The sequence below is a fragment of the Bos taurus genome, chromosome 22 (assembly GCF_002263795.3).
Source record: "Bos taurus isolate L1 Dominette 01449 registration number 42190680 breed Hereford chromosome 22, ARS-UCD2.0, whole genome shotgun sequence".
Taxonomy (NCBI): Eukaryota; Metazoa; Chordata; class Mammalia; order Artiodactyla; family Bovidae; genus Bos; species Bos taurus.
Window position 1 is genome coordinate 43,569,374 of NC_037349.1, and position 21,748 is coordinate 43,591,121.

General features: G+C 35.9%; 1 protein-coding gene across 7 annotated transcripts in view; it reads left to right on the forward strand.

The window, feature by feature from the left end:
* The window catches only part of DENND6A (DENN domain containing 6A), a 73,488-nt gene that overhangs the window by 38,046 nt on the left and 13,694 nt on the right, over positions 1 to 21,748 (forward strand). For 3 of the 7 annotated variants that reach the window (XR_009492385.1, XM_010817805.4, XM_059880072.1), the window contains exons 13-19: positions 2,477 to 2,542; positions 2,630 to 2,694; positions 3,267 to 3,356; positions 5,244 to 5,297; positions 5,404 to 5,513; positions 5,720 to 5,822; positions 7,192 to 7,266. Coding sequence is in view for 6 of the 7 variants with exons in the window: in XM_010817805.4 (XP_010816107.2) it covers positions 2,477 to 2,542; positions 2,630 to 2,694; positions 3,267 to 3,356; positions 5,244 to 5,297; positions 5,404 to 5,513; positions 5,720 to 5,822; positions 7,192 to 7,266 (563 nt within the window). In the remaining variant the exon portion in view is untranslated. The other 4 variants (XM_002696997.6, XM_010817806.4, XM_024983221.2 and 1 more) reach the window with 4 other exon arrangements.

Consider the following 21,748-nt stretch of genomic DNA (forward strand, 5'->3'; position numbering starts at 1 on the left):
TATCTTATTTGTGAAATGGTGGTTTAAATCTTTTGTCCATTTAAAAATTAGGTTCTTTGTCTTCTTTAGTTGTAAGAGGTCTTTATGTATTTTGGACACAGGTTTTTCTCAGATACATGATTTGCAGATTTTTTCTCACCGTATTTGACTTCTTGTTTTGTTTTCTCAATGATGTCTTTGGAAGTGCAAAAGTACTTAATTTTGATGAAGTCTAGTTTATCAGTTTTCTTTATTTCTTTTATGAATTGACCTTTGATGTTTATCTAAGAACTTATCTAAGAACTTGTGCCTAGCCTAAAATCACAAAGATTTTCTTCTATGTTTTCTTCTAAAAATGGTATTGTTAGCGCTTATATTTAGGAACCACTCCAAGTTAATTTTTATGTATGATGTGGGGTTCAGGGTATAACATCATCTTTTTTTTGCACATTGATATCAAGTTGTCTTAGCATCATTTGTTGAAAAGACTGTTCTTTATCCATTGAATTACATTGATACCTCTTTTTGAAAATTGATTGGCCATAAACATAAGGTTTATTTCTGGGCTCTTGTTTCTGTTTCATTGATCTTACTTTTATACCAGTATGTCTTGATTACTATAATTTTATAGTAAGTTTTGACATCAGGAGATATAAATCTTCCACCTTTCCTATTCTTTCTCAAAATAGTTTTGTCTCTTCTGGGTCTATTTTGGCTATTTGCATTTCCATATACATTTTAGGATAACCTTGTCAATTTCTGCGCATTGGGCAGAAAACAAAAAAGGTAACTGGAATTTTGATAGGAATATATTTGGTTACAACGGGGAATATGTAATCAACTTGGGGGAGAAGTGCCATCTTAAAGATACTGAGTTTTTCAGTCCAGAAACTTAGACTGTCTCTCTGTTGTTTAGATATTCTCTAATTTTTCTCAGCAACATTTTGTAGTTTTCAATATACAGGTGTAATTATGATGTTAGGTGTAGGTTTTTCATAGATGTCCTTCATCAAGTTGAGGAAGTGCCCTTCTGTTCCTACTCTGTTGAGAATGAGTATAATGAATTGGTGTTAAATGTTAAATGCTTTTTCTGTATCTGTGGAGATCATCATGTGGTTTTTGTCCTTTTTAATAAAGTATATTGAATTAATTGATTTTTTAATGTAAAACTAACCTTACATTCCTTAAATAAATCCCATTTGGTATATAGTCCTTTATTATTATTATTATTATTGATACAAAGAAAAGTAAATACATTTTCCTGTTCTGTGGGTTGTCTTTTCACTCTCTTGATAGTATCCTTTGATGCACAAAACCTTTTAAACTGTGACGAAGTCCAGCTTGTCAGTGTTTTCCTTCATGGTCTTTGGTTTTGATATCACATTCATGAAAATCCATTTATCTTTTAATTTAGGAGTACTGGGTATATTTCTTGGGATATTTTTCCTTTCTGCCCATTGATCTTGAGACCAAGACCACTGCAAATTTCTCCACAAGTTATAAAGCTTAACAGGTCTGCTTAGAATCCTGACTTTGAAAATTCAAGACTATCTAAGTGGATCAGTAAAACTGCAGAAAAAGGATGTTCTGTCCAATTAGCTGGGAGGGCATAGTGAAACTGAGATTTTGCTCCCCTGGGCCCAGAAGCTTGTAGCTTTATGAGAAATATATATGTGTATGTGTGTGTATAGTTTTAATCCTGCAGAAAAATCATTCCTCCTGTTATAAAGGGATTACTGTACCTAGTTTTAATTCACCCAAATCCTATTAAATGAAGAAACATAATGCTAGGATAATGGTACTTAACAAGTATTCCTCAAAGAGAAAGTAATTCTACTACTGAATATTGGATCAAATTATAAACTGAATTTCTAACTAGAAATTGGGTTTGATGATTTCATGAAAGGTGAAACATTTCCCCTCAATGTAGAAGAGTCCACTTGTGGCTCAGATTGCGGTTGTGCCTTCCACTATCGCCACCTGGTGGCAGTGTTTCTACACTGCAAAAGCAGAATTTGGGGCCGTACCAGGAAAAATAAAAATAAAAACAAACTTTGAATACTACAACTGCATATTAATTTAGGAGTTGCTTTCAATTCTGTTTACTCTTAAATGGTATTATGTTTGACATCATATTCAAAATGCTATTTTAGTCATGTTCCATATACTTAGCACAAAAGATTTTAAAGCTTGAGTGATGAAAAGGGAAATTTTAAAGTAATGATCAGTATTAATGAAATCAAATATCCATTTTATATAATTTACACAGGTTGTTTCTGTAATGTTGTTATAACCCAGTGTTGCTTTTATCCAGTTTCAAAGTACTAGAAATAAACTCTTAAATATCAATCAATGTTAACAAGAACACCTTAGCTGCAGCATCCCTGACTAATAAGTATTAAATAACAGCCAGTGGATTATCAGTCTTAGAACATTCCAGTTTTGTGATATGCAAAATTCAAATAACTACAAGAATCTTTATGATGTTTCCCTTCAGGTGAAATACCTAAGCAGGTTAAAGTGAAAAAACTGAAGAATCTAAAGACTCTGGATTCTAAACCTGGTATTGACTTTTACTAATTTTTAAATATATACTATATAGGTAAATGGGTCCTACTGCTTACCTTCTTTTCTTTTCTTTACTTCTTAGGAGTTTATACTTCTTATAAGCCATATCTAAATAGAGACGAAGATATCATAAAACAATTACAGAAGGTGATTACTTGCTCTTGTATTAATTTAAATGTTCTTACTCAGGTATGCAATATCCAGTAAGGTAATATGTGCTTTATGTGCAATCATGTGAAAAGAGGTCTCTCTTCTGAATGAATGCCTCATAAAAATCAGGAGACTAATGTAGCAGCAATTATGGGCTAGAAATATGGGGGCTTCAGCTACCAACTAGTGCCAGTCTTCCTGAAAACTTAGGAATTACAGTGAAAAAGTTATGGACTGTACTATGAGGTAGCTTAGTACCTGACAATTGGGATAGTTAGCATTTTTTTGGAAAATACATAGTATTAATACAGCAAGTATGAAATAAAGATGGTCATTGTGAGTTAATATTTTAAAGGATGGGATGAATATCTTATATTCTGTTCTAAGGATTTTTTAATAGGATATTGCATAGTGAATTTCACATTAAATTACTTCAAGATGAAGTTCTAGGTTTTTTTTACATCAAATAAAAGTCCATAAATTTTTATATCAGCTAAGCTTCTATAATCATTCATTATTTTCTATTCTCTGACACTAGAGTCTAGGTTCTCATTTTTCCCTCTCTTAAGGGTGTTCAACAGAAGCGTCCTTCTGAAGCTCAAAGTGTTATCCTCCGACGCTATTTTTTGGAACTGACACAAAGCTTCATCATTCCATTAGTAAGTTAGCATATGTATTTGCTTAATTTAATGACTTGTTGAAGAGCACATGATGTTTTTTCCATCCACCAAAACCTTATCTTAAATTGTTTTGGTTGCTTATGTGTGTAGTAGTTAAAATAGAGTTCTTTGCAAGACACCCAGACTCTTGGTTCTGGTAATTAATTGTGTAATTTTGATAAGTCACTTCCTCTCCTTGACTCTCAATTTCTTGATGTGTAAAATGTGGCTAATTATACTTTTGTTAAATACTTCTCAGGGTTGTGAATCTTAAAAGATAATCATTATGAAATGTTATATAATTACTGCATTTTGCAGCTTAAAATGTTCTACTGGAACTTCTTTCTCTGATATTATTTTATTGAGCATAATTTGATATATCTGTTAGCATGTAGTTCTATGATGTAGTTCCTTATGTGTCCTGTTCATTATCTTTTCCTCAGTCTGTCATATAGTAGCACTCATTCAATAAATATTTATGAAATAAATGACTAGGTGATATGGTTATTCAGTGAAATTCAATGGAGCATCATGTTAAATTACTAAAAGATGCCTCACCGTATAAAGTAATAACATGATGTAGTCCTGGTCCGGAGACTGCATCAGAGAGAGATTCATATAGTTGCTAATGTAATCTGTCTAAGAATACTGTAGAAGGGAAACCTGGAAATCTTTGCTATTATACTTTGGGAAGAAATGTTCTCTCTGGGTCTACAGATGTCAGGTTATATTGTTCTATTTCAGTCTGCTTATTTAGGCAAGTGAACTTGACTGTAATGCTTAATTAAGAGCATGGGCTAAAATCAAGTAGACCTGAATTCAAGTTCAATTTGTATGAACTTGGGCAGGTTATTTAGCCTTTCAATGCTCAGTTTCCCAGTAATACCTACCACAAGGGATGGTTGCAAATATTAAAAGAGATCATGCATGTAAAATGCTGAGTAAACTTCCTGGCACACAGTTACTTGATAAGGTTAATTATTATCATTAAAAATAGATATTTCTGGAACTTCCCTGGGGGTCCACTGTAGTATAAGACTTCACCTTCCAGTGCAGGGAGTACAGGTTCAGTCCCTGATCCGGTAGCTAATACCCCACATGCCTCTTGGCCAAAAAGCTAAAACATAAAATAGAAGCAATATTGTAACAAATTCAATTAAGACTTAAAAAAAATAAAAAGATAATGAAAAGTAGTTTCTTGGATTATCTTAAATTTAGTTAAATTTTTATTAAAAGTCTGACTTCTCAATTGAGTCTAAAGTTAGTGTATCTATTGAGAGGAGTGATGGTGTTGTTGATCTCCATTGAAAGAGCATATGATAAAAAACTAGGAAGCGTCCACTTTCTTTTTCTTTTTTAATATTTATTCTTGGGTCTTCCCTGGTGGTCCAGTGGTTAAAAATCCACCTTGCAATGCGGGGGACACTGGTTCGATTTCTGGCCTGGGAAGATCCCACGTGCTGCAGGGCTGCCAAGCCCATGCTCTGGAGCCTGAGAACCACAACTGCTGAAGCCCACGTGCTCTAGACCTTGTGCTCCGCAACAAGAGAAGCCACCACAATGAAGAGCCTGCACATCACAGCTGGAGAAAGTCCACACACAGCAAGGGAGCCAAAATGAAATAAAATGTTAACAATACTCATTTGTTTATTTGGCAGGCTCTTGCGTTGCATTCAGGATCTTTAGTTGCAGCATGTGGGATCTAGTTCCCTGATTAGCTTAGGGATTGAACCCGGGTCCCCTGCACTGGGAGTGCGGAGTCTTAGCCACTGGACCACCATGGAAGTCCCATGCCCACTTTTTTTAAGTAGGTCAGTTTAAACATTTTTGAAGACATCTCTGGGCAAGAAAAGCTAACCTTGACTAACTTTTTTTCCTTGGACTTAGGAAAGATATGTGGCGAGCTTGATGCCTTTGCAGAAAAGCATTTCTCCGTGGAAGGTATAACTATATTCCATTAAATTCCTGTATCAGTTCTCTAACTACAATTAACTTCTGTGCCTATATCCATTTTTAATATTTAAATTCAGTATGTCTTGTTTTCTAGAGTCCACCCCAGTTAAGACAGTTTCTTCCAGAAGAATTTATGAAAACACTTGAGAAAACAGGACCTCAGCTGACCTCTAGAATAAAGGGTGACTGGATTGGACTTTACCGGTTAGTGCCCCCCCGCTTTTTTTTTTTTCTATTTCATCCATCTCTAGATCTTTATTTAAAAATGAAACAAAAAACTGGACTTAAGTATATTCTTTAAAAAAGAATTCATTGTTTCATGTGGTTTTCCTAGCTATAGGTAGAAAAGGTATTGAGGAAAGGAAGTTAAGTCATATCAAACTTTGTTTTTTTTTAATTTATTTTTATAGGCATTTTCTAAAATCTCCAAATTTTGATGGTTGGTTCAAGACCCGGAGGAAGGAAATGACCCAGAAACTGGAGGCACTCCATCTAGAAGCTCTTTGTGAAGAGGTTAGAAAACAGCGTGTTTGTGTGATGGTTAACAGCTATTGAAGATAACTCCATAGGGACTGGAATGTTCTATTTTTATCCACTACTTTATAAATAGTAATAGCTAACTGTTCTAGATCATGTGTGATGTGCCGGGACTGTGCAGATGCTCGAAGTGGATAAAGTCTTTTACTCTTCACAGTTCACTGAAGTTGGTATGTTATGATCTGCTTTAGGGTACATTTGAGGATTACAAATTAAGTGATTTGCTTCAGATCACATCACTGCTAAGTAGTGAAACCAGCAGTGTGCTTGAGCCCGCTTGCACTGGCTCACAAGAGCTACTTGTGTGCATCTTTTCCTAGTTCTGTATTCAGGGATCTCAGAATGGTAGCTTGAAATCAGCTACAGAGGAACACTTACACCACAGAAACTGGCAAAGCTACAAGCTAAGAGACTTTTCCTGGACAACCGGTTGTTAAATAGCATACCACTGGATGAAGTTAGGATTCAAATCCAAGCAGTCTAACTTGATATCTTTTCCACCATGCCTTATTCACCTTTCCTAGTTATTATTAATACATTTTTCCTGTATTTGGACTTTTCCACATTCTATAAATTGTCAGAAGACTATTTTAAGTTAAGCTACTTTTAAAAATATAAAGGATAGAGACTTCCCAGATGGTCCAGTAGTTAAAAATTCGCCTTGCAGTGCAGGGGACATGGGTTTGATTCCTGGTCATGGAACTAAGATCCCACATGCTGCAGAGCAACTGAGCCTGTGCTCCACAAGTGCCCTGCAATAAAAGATCCTACAGACAAATAAAATAAATTTTTGCTAAATATACAAAGGATAGTCTCAAAGTGTGTTTAGCTTGAGGTGGGTTAACCTCAGTTTTAACTTTCTAATCATAAACTCCCAGTGACTTTCAGAAAAAGAATACCATGAAGATAACCACAGATAAGCCCAGGAAGAGATTATTTGAAGATACGAAGTTTATATCCAGGAATATATTCATATTCACAATTATCTTAATGTTAGTTCATGTTCCTTATAAATTACTCACTACTTACGGGTGGGGGTTAGTATTGTATCTTAAGTTCCAAATTTGTTTTTCTTGATTGATCTAAAAGGAGCACTTCAGAAAGGAATTTCTTACATTTCTTACATAATATTTTACTTCCAAATATTAGACAGTCATTCTGGCTAACATCAAAAAGTATCTGATTCTCACTGTCTCATGTACAGAATTATTCTTAAACTGTAATGCTGTGTCTGGGTTAAAACCCTGTTCTCGTCCTTCCTTTCCAGTAGTTTTGCCTATTAAAAGAGCATGATTTCAATATTATTTTGAGTATTTATTCATTTGGGATTTGTTTATTCTTCTAGGACTTACTTCTCTGGACCCAGAAACACACAGAAGTAGAAACAGTGGACCTTGTATTGAAGCTAAAAAATAAGCTGGTATGTAGCCAAAACGGCCAAAGATCCATAGGGTTATTTTGCTCTCATTTGAGGTGGTAGTCTGTGATGTATCACAGAAGTAAATTTTTAAATGAGAGGACCTGTGATTGGTCAGTTGATTATGATCTACTTGAGTGACAAGTATTTTCAGTCCAGTGACGGTTGATGGTCACTGGACTGAAAATACTTGTCACTCAAGTAGATCATAATGAAGCCATATATATATATATATATTTTTTTTTTTTTTTAGTTATTTACATGGAGTCTAATGAGCTTTACCGAAAACATTCTGACATATTTAATACCACATGGTCTGTGCTGGTATTATCTATGTTAGTATTACATAGAAGTTTTTTTTTTAACTCAACAATCGTACTGTTAATGTGTCATGTTCTTTGCTTTTTTTAAGAATGCTATGCTATGCTAAGTCGCTTCAGTCGTGTCCAACTCTGTGCGACCCCATAGACGGCAGCCCACCAGGCTCCGCCGTCCCTGGGATTCTCCAGGCAAGAACACTGGAGTGGGTTGCCATTTCCTTCTCCAATGCATGAAAGAGAAAAGTGAAAGTGAAGTCGCTCAGTTGTGTCCGACTCTTAGCGACCCCATGGACTGCAGCCCACCAGGCTCCTCCGTCCATGGGATTTTCCAGGCAAGAGTACTGGAGTGGGGTGCCATAGCTTCTGTTAATTCTGGTCTCAGTCTGAAGTTTTCAAATCTTTCACCATTAATCAATTCTTTGACTGTTTATTTAGAGAATATGCTGTGTTAATCCAGACACAAAAGATAACTTAAATGCTTCCCAAATGTTCCTTATATAGTTACAGGCTGACCGAGAGCATTTACCTGTGAAACCTGACACTATGGAAAAGTTACGGACACACATAGATGCAATTATCTTAGCATTGCCAGAGGACCTGCAAGGCATATTGCTCAAAACAAGCATGACATGATATTTGCCAAGATTTTCCAGCCAAAAGGATTGTACACCATGAAGCATACTGACATTTCAACCAGATGCACAAGCTGTCTCGGAGTGGAAAATAGCGGTGAATGCTCGCTACAGGGTTGAAAGACTATACTGTATAAACAGACATTTTTAGTGCATTATTTTTAAAAACAGATATCTGTGGTGGTTCCACTTTAATACTGAAACACCGAAAGGCATTTCTATATTTTTAATCATGTTCTAAAGTGCTCTTATGAGAGACCTGTGGGGCCATCAGTTTAAGTGATTCCAAACTGCAGTGCTGGCATTGCAGGTATTTTTTTAAATTGGTGCTTCTTTGCCCAATCATGTTAAAACTCAGGGGGATATAAAAATAACATTCACACTGGCTGTCTTCTTAAGAAGAAGGAAAAGACTGAACTGTCAGACTGTAGTTAGAAGTGATTAATGCTTTTGTAGTGCCTTCCGTGGTCCTACACATGTTTCACAGAAGCCCAGCTGCTAGTCTTGAAGCTTTTTCTTAACTTTATTATAATATGTAGTTTTTTATAAGGCGTTTTTTGAGTAATCATTGCTTAAAAATATATTTTTTGCCTCCTATTGTGTTTATTATTAGTGGCATTGGTGTTTTTTTAAACTGTCATATAGGTTTCATTTCATTATTTTCTATACCATTTTCAAATTTAATCTTAGTTTCACTGAAGAGAAGAAGGCATCTAATATTAATTATGGAAAAGTTTATTTCCTCTTACCCTTTACTAATTGAGCCTGAGTTAATTGGCTTGGATGTCTTTCAAAGACATTCTAATTACAAACCTCATAATCAGCTATTTTTATAAACTGAACTGTTCCTCTTTTAAAGGCATTTTTATACCTTTTGTGTGATAGTCATTTGAGTGATTCTAAGATTGATTTTTAGCATTATTTGTTTGGTAGGGTTTCCCCGCCCCCCCAAATTAATATTTCTCAGATTACTTTCCCTGCTGTTGACCTGGGAACTTTTGCCTGAATCACTGTTGTATCTAAGCTAGTTTTGTTGTTGTTTTTGTTTGCTTCTGTTTTGTTTACAGTGTACTACCTTGCCAAAAATAGAAGATTGTGGTTTGGTAGAATAAGGTTCTTTCCGTTGGTGTTTGAATAGGAGTGTCCTGAAGAAGCCACTATTTAAAATAGGCATCCAAAAAAATAAATAAATAAATAAATAAAAAATAAAAAATAAAATAGGCATCCATGACATAGCACATATGTGAATTACCCTTTACATATCCAAATTTGGTTGTAGGTTGTAGAAGAAATGGCTTCAGGAGCTATCTCTTAGTCTCTATTAATATAACTCTTAAGGGCACTCCCAGCCTAAGAATGGGTCCTTGGTGTATGTAACTGTGGTCTTCTATCCAAATGTGCCCTTTTCTTATGGATGTAGGTCTCTTGAAGCATACCTCAAAGTCATGGAAAGAATACTGCATTTGAAAGAAGTCATTTGCCTTGGATCACATGAGCTATTTTGTGAAGCAACAGTTGTCCTCATGGAAAAGGGGCAGCAACTTTTATATGCTAAAGTATTTAATATCTTCCTGGGAAACCTTATTTAGATATAAATGGTCATCTTATTATTTTTCAAAAAGGCGTATTTTAATAATCCTACAATTTATATGCAGTTTGTGACCAGAGTTTGAAAGTGGTTAGTGTCACATCAAGGATTTTTTAAATTATACCACTACAGGATGTATCATTTCAAGTTTATTTTGCACAGCTAAAGAGTAGCAAAGGATGCCAGTTAGCATAATAATTGTATCTACATATTTACTATACTTAACAGAAAACCTAACACATACTGAAAACCATATCTTACTTACCGGGTTTATCTATTAATTTCAAATTATGTACTTGTAAAAATAACTTAAAACTGCATTGGGAACCTGACAAAGACTGAGTGATAACTTAATTTTTTGTGTGATTTTTAAAGTTGTCTTTTTTTTTTTTTTCTGAAGAGACCTTGTTAAGATCTAAAACCTGCCATTTAATGTTTATCTTCACCTCACCAGCGTCAGAAGGAATCACTGCTTTCAGGGTGTTGTGTAATGCCTGTTGCCTTCTGCTTTCAGTGAAAGGGGTTTTGAGAAGGCATTTATGGTCATTACTGAAAACCTAATTAAAGGCCTTGGATTTTAAAGCTGTTGGATATTTTGTATTATTTCTGAGTAAGACTGGAATGCTTGAAAAAAATGCAGGGTAAATGGAACTTTTGCATTATGGGATTCCTTTTAGTTTCTAACTTATTTTTCTGAATTCAAATGAAAACCTTTTTCTGCTTACTTTATTATGAACAGGTGAATGCTCCATTTTAACAGATCACAGAATTAAGTGATTTCATATCTTTCCTACTAGTGTATTGATTTTTGTGAAGTGTTCTGATGAAAAAAATTTTAGCTTAATAATCTAGGTATTGTTAGATTCTCCATTTTCTGCCTTTTCTTTTTTAACCTTAAATCTCAAATTTCATTTCTTTCTCTTTTTTGCAAGTAGCTAGTAAATAATACTATTCTTTGGATTTTATTTTTTAATAAAATATATTAGATGTTCCTCCTTCTTGAAGTTACTAGGTAACATCCTTCAAAGTAGACTATGAAATATGTTGGTATATTTAAAAGAAATGCCCGTTGAAATGTGTCCTTTTTTTCTCATTTGCTCATAACTTACCTCACTTGTTTTTATACACCTGAATTTTACTTTCTTCAAGCATAACTTTAGGGGAAAAAATTTAACTAACTTTCTAATATTAGTCATTTAAAAACAGATAGTTCAAGAAGAAAAACCATGTTAATTCATAGTAATGACTAAATTATCACAAATAATTTAGCTCTTCACATATGCCACCTACAACTTGGTTGAATTATGGTATTTATTATAATATCAATAGAAATTAGCATTTGTTAATAGAGCTCCAAGAATTTTTTTTATTCTTTTTGTTTGTTTAAAATAGAGTTTGACACAAGATACAGAATCATGATTCCTAAAATTTATCCTGCATCTAACTAGTTTTTAGTAAGATAAGCTTAAGGTTGATGGTTGACTTAATGAAATAAGTTTATGACTTTTATTTTGCAGTTATAATACTGCCTGTCTAATGAGGCACAAATGAGGAAAAAAAAAAGATGGCAGTAGAATTCTGCTATATCTTAGTCTTTCGTGTTATTTCTGGACTTTTGAACACCAGCCTTTCTCTTACCCATTAGTTGAAAACCATGCTGCTATGCCTTTCTTCAAATTAAGATTAATGTTGTCTAATTATCTTAGGTCTCATTCCATTTTGCTAGTGTCATCACTAGGCTTGGGTTCTTTTGTTTATTTTTTTTAATTACTTTTTATTGGAGTGTAGTTGATTTACAATATTATGTTAGTTTCCGCTGTACAGCAAAGTGTATTAGTTATACATATATACATATCCACTCTTTTACAAATTGTTTTCCTATATAGGGCATTACAGAATATTGAGTAGCGTTCCCTGTGCTGTACAGTAGGTTCTTATTGGTTATCTGTTTTATATATAGTATTGTGTATATTCAATCCCAGTCTCCCAATTCATCCCTCCCCTCCCCTTTCTCCTTTAGTAACCGCAAGTTTGTTTCTTATATCTGTGACTCTATTTCTGTTTTGTAAATAAGTTCCTTTGTACCATTTTTTTTTAGATTCCATATTTAAGTGATATCATATGATATTTGTCTTTCGCTCACTCAGTATGACAGTTTCTAGGTCCATCCATGTTGCTGCAAACAGCATTATATCATTCATTTTTATGGCTGAGTAATATTCCAGTAATCCTTCAAAGAAGGTATGTACCACATCTTCTTTATGCATTCATCCATCAGTGGACATTTAGGTTGCTTCCATATCCTGGCTATTTTAAATAATGCTGTAATGGCTCTTGGGGTCCATGTATCTTTCAGAATTATAGTTCTCTCTGGGTATATGCCCAGGCATTGTATTGCAGGATCATATGGTAGCTGTATTTCTAGTGTAAGAAAGCTCCATACTGTTCTCCATAGTGGTTGTATCAATTTACATTCTACCAACTGTGTAGGAGAGTTCCCTTTTCTCCACACCCTCTTCAGAATTTATTGTTTGTAGACTTTTTGATGATGGCCATTCTGACCAGTGTGAAGTGATAGCTCATTATAATTTTGATTTGCATTTCTCTAATAATTAGTGATGTTGAACATCTTTACATGTGCTTTTTGGGCCATCTCTATGTCTTTGGACAAATGTCTACTTAGGTCATCTACCGATTTTTTGATTCGGTTGTTTGCTTTTTTGATAGTGAGCTGCGTGAGCCGTTTGTGTATTTTGGAGATTAATCCCTTGTCAGTTGCTTCTTTGCAAATATTTTCTCCCGTTCTGTGGGTTGTCTTTTCATTTTGTTTATGATTTCCTTTGCTGTACAAAAGCTCTTAAATTTAATTAAGTCTCATTTATTTATTTTTTTAACCTTCATTACTCTAGGAGGTGGATTAAAAAGAATCTTGCTGTGATTTACATCAGATATTTTCCTCCAAGAGTTTAAAGTATCTGGTCTTGTATTTATATCTTTAATCCATGATGAGTTTATTTTTGTGTGTGACGTTAGAGATTGTTCTAATTTCATTCTTTCACGTGTAACTGTCTGGTTTCCCCAGCACCACTTACTGAAGAAGACTGTCTTTTCTTCATTGTATGTTCTTGTCTTAGTCATCATACCATTTCTGCTTAGCCATTAGAAAGCTAAACATCATGAGTCCCTTATCTTTTTTACTGTTTCTCATATTTTTCCATATCCACCAGGATGAATACTTTGTAGTATAAATTGCTTCTATATTTAGATGCTTTTGAAAAATAGTAACTTTATATTCTGGAGTTACCATACTTTCTATTAAGTGAGTGAAGGAAGCTATTGAAATGATTGATTTTTTTGGTATTAATTTTTATTGGAGTATAGTGCTTTACAATGTTGTTAGTTTCTACTGTACAGCATAGTGAATCAGCTGCACATATACAAATATCCTCTTTTTTGGATTTCCTTCCCATCTGGGTCACAGCATAGTATTAAGTAGAGTTTCCTGTGCTATATGGTAGGTTCTCATTAGTTACCTATGAAATGATTGATTTTGATTGAACGAAATGGGTAAGTATTTTACAGCCAAAGGCTCTGGTGATAGAACCCAGAAAAAAAATTTTTAAACAGCTTTATTGAGGTATAATTGATGTACAATAAACTAAACACAGTGTACAATTTGATGTTTTGACATTTGAATACACCCATAGAACCATCAGCACAGTCATGATGGGAACATATCTGTTCACCCCCACCTCAGATTTCCTTATGCTTCTTTGCACTCCATCCTGTCTCCCTTCCCAATCACTGATCTGTGTTCTGTCACTATAGATTGGTTTGTGTTTTCTAGCGTTTTACACATGGTATATACCTCTTTTTTTGATCTGGCTTTTTTTTCCCCTAACATCTTAAGATACTATTTATTTGTCTCCCCTCTGTTAAACCCTGAACCAGCCCCTTTCCCCAGGCTCACTGGGGATGTGTAGGAAAAGGATTATACAGGTCAGATTAGACATGGGAGAAAGAGAGGACTCCTTAGCATGTCCAAGAAGATGGAAAAGACTGTCACCAGGAAAAAGAAGTCCCATGGCCTCCCAGAATGGCATAGAAGAAGAGCTGTTGCATCAGGGAAGAGTTCCTGGAATAAGCAATGATGAGGCTCCCAAACAAAGTCCTAATCCCAGCCACCCCAACTGTGGCAGCCCCAGCCCCAGTATATTTGCCTGCTGTGTCAATGTCCCTAAAATGGCACTTCTTTGGAAGTTATGCCTAGGGATAAGTAAGGTCAAGGGCCCCGAGGCTGCCAAGCTGCTGAGGCTCTGATCTGTCAGCATCTTCAGCTGTTTCATCACTACTGCAGCCAGTGATCCACTTACAGGCACTCCTGACAAGGGAGGGGAGTGAGCGGCTGTGGCAGGACAAGTGACTCCCAGTGCGGAGAGTGATCTCACTTCCCTCTCATCATAATTGAGATTCACTCATATTGCATGTTTCAATAGGTGATTGTTTTGTTTTTATTGTTAAGTAGTATTCCATTTTATGACTGTAATACAAAATTCTTATGCACTCAGCTATTGATGGACATTTGGGTCCTTTCTAGTTTTTGTCTGTGAAAAGTTAAACTCCTGTGAACACTCACAGACAAGTCTTTGTATGGACATATATATCCTTTTCTCTTGGGTAAATACCTTGGAAGCTGAATCAATCGTGGGTGCATGTTTAACTTTTCAAGAAATTGCCAAACTGTTTTCCAGAGTGGTTGTACTAATTTGTTTCCACCAACCGTATCTGAGAGTTCCAGTTTTTGCACATCCCACTCAACACCTGGTATGCCCAGCACTTTTAGATTTAGCAATTCTAATGACTTATACTGTTGTTTTATTGGGATTGTAAGTTTCATTTCCCTAAAGACCTGTGCTGTTGAACATCTTTCCATGTGCTTTCCATTAGTCATCTATATCTGTTCTTCGATAAAGTATCTGTTAACAATCTTTGCTCTTTTTGAAGACTGAGTTGTTTAATTTCTAGTGGTTGAATTTTGAGAGTTCTCTCAAAATTCTTGATAGAAGTTACTTTTCATATTATGTGGCCTATAAAATTTTTCTACAGCTTTTGGCTTTTTTTTCATTTTCACAACAGTGTCTTTTGAAGAAGCAGAAATTTATGAATTTCTACACAAATTCCTGCTGGAATTTTGATGGGGATTATATTAAATCTCTGGGTAAATTCTTAATGTCCTCTGATCTATGGACAAAATACATGTCTCCATTTATTTGTGTCTTATCTAATTTCTTAGCAATGTTTTGTTGTTTTCAAGGTACAAATCTTTCACATCTCCTGTCAGACTTAACCATAAGCCTGTTGTATTTTTGATATTGTTGTAAATGATGTCATTTTATAAAATTCAATTTTTAACCTTTCCCTAAAAAGTCCCAGCTCAGAATTCTAACATATACTTGTATATTGATGTTATATCTCACAACCTTACTAAACTCATTAATTCTAGTAGCTTTATTTTGGCATGGTCCATCATATTCTTTCTTCAAATTTTTATTTATTTTTGGTTGTGCTGGGTCTTCATTGCTGCACAGGCTTTTCTCTGGTTGCTGCGAGTGGGAGGTGCTCTCTAGGTGCGATGTGTGGGCTTGCCGTGGTGGTTTCTCGTTGCAGAGCGTGGGCTCTAGGACATGTGGGCTCAAGTTGCAGCTGCCAGCCTTTAGAGCACCGGCTCAATAGCTGTGGCACATGGGCTTAGTTGCTCTGAGGCATGTGGTATCTTCCCGGATCAGGGATCAAACCCATATCTCCAGCATTAGCAGGTGGATTCTTTACCATTGAACCACCATGGAAGCCCTCCATCATATTCTTAACATAGGAGATCACGCTGTCTGTGAATAAAGAATGCTTTACTTCACCTTTCCCATCTGGATGGCTTCTGTTTAGTATTCTTGCCTGACAGCACTGACTGGAACCTCCAGTAGAATGTTGAGTAATGTTTATGAGACTAGACATCTTTCTTATTCCTAATCTCAAAAGAAAGCATTCAGACTTTTATTATTAGGTGTGATATTAGCTGTAGGTTTTTTGTAGATGTCCTTTATGAAGTTGATGAAGTCTTCTGTTCCTAGTTTGCTGAATTTTTATCAGGAATAGACTTAAATGCTTTTTCTGAACTATCAAGGTGATCATATCATTTCATTTGGTTTTGTCTTCAGTTTGTGAATACGATTTATATGTTAACACAGAATGACTTTTGAATGTTAAACCAACTGTATTTCTGGGATTCAGCCCCAGTTGGCCTTGATATGTTATCCTCTTAATACAGTTTTGGATTTGATTTGCTAAATTTTTGTTTAAAGTTTTTGCATCTGTGTTCATGATGGGTATTGGATTATAGTCTTCTTGTAATGTTTCTCTGGTTTTGGTATCATGCCTTAGAATGAGTTGAGTTTGTGTCAAGATGGTATCATTTCTTCATTAAAGGATGGTTTGTGAGAAGGTGTTTGCAGTTTCAATTTTAAAAAATAGATACAAAGCTATTAACATTATCTATTTCTTCTTGAGTATGCACTGGTTTTCTGTGTCTTTCAAGAGCTGTGTCCTTTTCATCTAAGTGGTGGTATTTATGGGTGTAAAATTGTTCATAGTATTTCCTTGTTAGTCTTTTAATATCTGTAGAAACTGTAATGATGTAAACTTTCTCATTCCTGATATTGGAGGCTTATTAATTTTATTCATCTTCTGTAAAAGTCAATTTTGGTTATATTGATTTTCTCTGTTTTTCTGTTTTCCATTTCATTGATTCTTACTTTTGTCTTTCCTCTCTTCTCCTTACTTTGGTTTTAATTTGCTCTTCTTTTTTTCAGTTTCTCAAAGTAGAAGCTGAGGTCACTGATTTGGGACTTTTTCTCTAACATAGGTTTTTAGTGCTATACATTTTCCCCTAAGTACTGCTTTAATGGCATCCCATAAATTCTGGTTATGTTCTGTATTTATGTTCATTCAGTTCAAAATACCTTATAATTTCCTTTAGGACTTCCATGGGTTATTTAGAAGCATTATTATATTTCCTTTTTTAAAGAACTATTTATTTGGCTGTGCCAGGTCTTAGTTCTGGCACACAGAATCTTTTTCAGTTGTGACGTGTAAGTTCTTAGATGTGTCGTGTGGGATTTAGTTCCATTAACAGGGATGATGGAACCTGGGCCCCCTGCATTCGGAGCATGGAGTCTTAGCAACTGGACCATCAGGAAGGCCTATGTGTGTTATTTCCTTTATTTACATATTTATAAATCTTTTGAAAATCTCTTTCTTCTTTGTTTCAAATGTCATTTAATGTGGTCTGAGAATATACTTGGTATGATCTGAAAATTTAAGGTTTGTTTTATGGCCCAGAATACAGTTTATCTTTGTAAATGTTCCGGGTACACTTGAGAACAATGTGTATGTTGCTGTTCTTGGGTGGAGTGTTATATAAATGTCAGTTAGGTCAAGTCTGTTGATAGTGTAGTTCATGTTGTTGATTTTCTGCCTTCTTGTTCTGTCAATTATTAAGAGAAGGCTATAGAAAGATCTTGATCAAATTGTTAGATTTGTGTATACTCTGCTCACATGTCTAGTCTGATATTAATAGAATTCCAGGTTTCTTGTGACTAATGTTAGCATGATATATCTTTTCCATACTTTTAACCTACCTGTGTTTTTATATTTAAAATACTTTTGTAGGTAAATATAGCTCTTGGTTTTTTTTTCCTGGCCATGTTGCACACCTTGTGGAATCTTAGTTACCTGACCAGGGATTAAACCTGCGGCACCTGTAGTGAAAGCACCAGGTCCTAAACACTGAACTGCCAGAGAATTCCCTAGTTCTTGCTCTTTCATCCAATTTCACAAATTTTATTTTTTTAGTTGGTATAATTATAGCATTTACAATTACTAATTATTGCTATGGTTACATTTGAATCTGTTATCTTGCTATTTGTTTTCTATTTGTCTTATCTGCTCTTGTTCTCCTTTTTTGCTTCTTTTGAATTACTGGACTACTTATTACCTCATTTTATCTTTTTTGTGTGATTATTAGATATAACTCTTTTTATTTTTATTTCAGTGTAGTTGCTTTAAGATTTATACTATTGGGGCTTCCCTGGTGGTCTAGTGGTCAAGAATGTGCCTGCCAATGCAGAGGTAATGGGTTTAATCAGTGGTCAGGGAAGATCCCACCTGTCTTGAAGCAACTAACTCCATGTGCCATAACTAATGAGCCTGTGCTCTAGAGCCCACGAGTCACAACTCCTGAGCCTGCAGGCTGCAACTGCTGAAGCCCGTGAGTCCTACAGCCCACGCTCTGCAACAAGAGAAGCCTCCACAATGAGAAGCTCCCACAACACAACGAAGAGGGGTCTCTACTAGAGAAACCCTGAGCGCAGCAACACAGATCCTCTGCAAAGCCAAAAAAAAAAATTTTACAGTATGCATTTGTAACTTATGAGTCTCCCGTCAAGTGATATTACGCTACGTCACATATAGGATAAGAATATTGTAATAGTATACTTCTGTTTGGCTCTTCCAGCCTTTGTGATATTACTCTTCATGAATTTTATTTTTGTACATGTTACAAATACCCCAATACCTTATTGTTATTTTTTTTAAATAGTTCTTTTTTTTTTAAGTGTTAATAGTGAGACAAAACATTCTTATGTATATGCTGTTACACTTAACCTTTTCTGGTGCTCTTTATGCCTTGTGTAGATACTTATGGTGTATATTTGTGTAGGCCTTTTTGTGTAGATATTTATGGTATCATTTTCCTTTTGCCTGAAGAACTTTCTTTAACATTCCTTCTAGTACAGATTTATATCTGAAAATATATTTATTTTACCATCTTTTGTAATGATTTTTTTTTTGCTCGATACAGATTTCTAGGTTGTCCTTTTTTCCCTTCCATTATTTTAAAATGTTTCTCTACTGTCTTCCTGCTTGCATTATCTCCAGTGAGAAATATGTCATCTTTTAAATTTTTTAAAATTAATTAAAAAATTTTTGGCTGCACCGTGTAGAATGTGGGATCTTAGTTCCCTGACCAGAAATCGAATCCCCACTCTCTACATTGGAAGCTCAGTCTTTTTCATTTATTTATTTATTTGGCTGCATCGGGTCTTCGTTGCTTTGTGTGGGCTTTCTCTTGTTGTGATAAGTGTGGGCTACTCTTTATTGCTGTGCACAGGCTTCTCATTGTGTTGGCTTTTCTTGTGGAGCACAGGCTCTAGGCACTCAGGCTTCAGTAGTTGCAGCTCACAAGCTCAGTAGCATAATTATTCCATAGCATATATAACCTTCCCAGACCAGGTATTGAACCCATGTCCCTGCATTGGCAGGCAGCTTCTTATCTACTGTACCACTAGAGAAGTCCTGGAAGCTCAGAGTCTTAATCAGTGGACTGCCAAGGATGTCCTGAGAAATATATCATCTTTATCTTTGTTTCTATGTAGTTAATAAGTCTTTTTCCTTGGCCGCTTTTGCTTTGATGTAGTTTTATTCAGATTTCTTATGCGGGGTCAATGGAACTTCCTGAATATGTGGTTTTATTTGTTGTTGTTCAGTCACTAAGCTGTGTCAGACTATTTTCAATCCCATGAACTGTAATACGTCAGGCTTCTCTTTCCTTCACTGTCTGCTAGAGTTTGCTCAAATTCATGTCCATTGAGCAGCGATGCCATTCAACTGTCTCATCCTCTGTCGCCCCCTTTTCTTGCGCTCAATCCTTCCCAGTGTCAGAGTCTTTTCCAGAGAGTTGGCTCTTCACATCAGGTGTCCAAAGTATTGGAGCGTCGGCTTCAGCATCAGTCCTGCCAATGAATATTCAGGGTTGGTTTCCTTTAGCATTGACTGGTTGGATCTCCTTGCTGTCCAAGGGATTCTTAAGTCTTTTCCAGCACTACAAGTCAAAAACATCAATTCTTTGGTGCTCAGTCTTCTCTGTTGTCCAACTATCATATCTGTGCATGACTACTGGAAAAAGCATAGCTTTGACTAGACAGACCTTTGTCAGCAAAGTGATGTCTCTGCTTTTTAATATACTGTCTAGGTTTGTCATAGCTTTTCCTTCAAGGAGCAAGTGTCTTTTAATTTCTTGGCTGTAGTCACTATCCACAGTGATTTTGGAGCACAATAAAATAAAATCTGTTACTGTTACTGTTTCCATTTTCCCCCCATCTGTTTGTTGAATGGTTTGCCTTGGAAGCAAACCGAGATCATTCTGTTGTTTTGATATTGCACCCAAGTACTGCATTTCGGACTCTTGTTGACTCTGAGTGCTACTCCATTTCTTCTAAGGGACTCTTGCCCACAGTACTAGATATAATGGTCATCTGAATTAAATTTGCCCATTTCTGTCCATTTTAGTTCATTGATTGCTATGAACTAAGATGTTGATGTTCACTCTTGCCATCTCCTGCTTGACCACATCCAATTTACCTTGATCCATGGACCTAACATTCCAGGTTCCTATGCAGTATTATTCTTTACAGCATCGGACTTTACTTTCACCAGTAGACGTATCCACAACCGAGAGTCATTCCTACTTTGGACCAACCTCTTCCTTCTTTCTGGAGCTATTTCTCCACTCTTCCCTAGTAGCCTCCTGGACACCTACCGACCTGGGGGGCTCATCTTATGGTGTCATCTTTTTGCCTTTTCATATTGTTCATGGGATTCTTGAGGCAAGAATACTGAAGTGGTTTGCCATTCCCTTCTCCAGTGAACTACATATTGTCAGAACTCTCCACCATGATCTGTCCATCTTGGGTGGCCCTACATAGCATGGCTCATGTGGTTTTATAGTTGTAATCAAATGTGGAAAGCTTTTGGCCACTATTTCTTCAAGTATTTTTTCTGTCCCTTCCCATCTTTCAGGAACTTCAGTTATTCATGTATTAGTCTGTTTGAGGTTATCATAGTTCACTGATGCTTATGTTTTTGTTTTACTCTTCTTTCTCTGTGTTTCATTTTGGATACTTTCGTATTTCTATGCCTTTAAGTTAGTTTTCTCTTTTATATTGTCTGGCATCCGGGCCCGTCACTTCATGGTAAATAGATGGGGAAACAGTGGAAACAGTGGCTGACTTTATTTTTCTGGGCTCCAAAATCACTGCAGATGGTGACTGCAGCCATGAAATTAAAAGACGCTTACTCCTTGGAAGGAAAGTTATGACCAACCTAGACAGCATATTAAAAAGAAGAGACATTACTTTGTCAACAGAGGTCTGTCTAGTCAAGGCTATGGTTTTTCCAGTGGTCATGTATGGATGTGAGAGTTGAGCACTGAAGAATTGATGCTTTTGAACTGTGGTGTTGGAGAAGACTCTTGAGAGTCCCTTGGACTGCAAGGAGATCCAGCCAGTCCATCCTAAAGGAGATCAGTCCTGGGTGTTCATTGGAAGGACTGATGCTGAGGCTGAAACTCCCATACTTTGGCCACCTGATGCAAAGAGCTGACTCATTTGAAAAGGCCCTGATGCTTGGAAAGATTGAGGGCAGGAGGAAAAGGGGACGACAGAGGATGAGATGGTTGGATGGCATCACCGACTCAATGGACATGGGTTTGGGTGGACTCCGGGAGTTGGTGATGGACAGGGAGGCCTGGCGTGCTGCAGTTCATGGGGTCACAAAGAGTCAGACACAACTGAGCGACTGAACTGAACCTGCTGTTAACTCTATCTAGTATATTTTTCATCTTGGATGTTGTAGTTTTGATTTCTGGAAGCTTGATTTATGTATTTTGTCTTCTGTTTCTGTACTTACTTAAGATATCATCTCTGTTAGTTGAGTTCATTCTGATGAACTGCCTCATTATTACAGGTCATGTGTCTCTGCTTTTTTGTATGCTGAATAATCTTAGGTTAGATACCAGAATTTTACTTTGTTGGATGTGGATATTTTTGTGTTCTTAC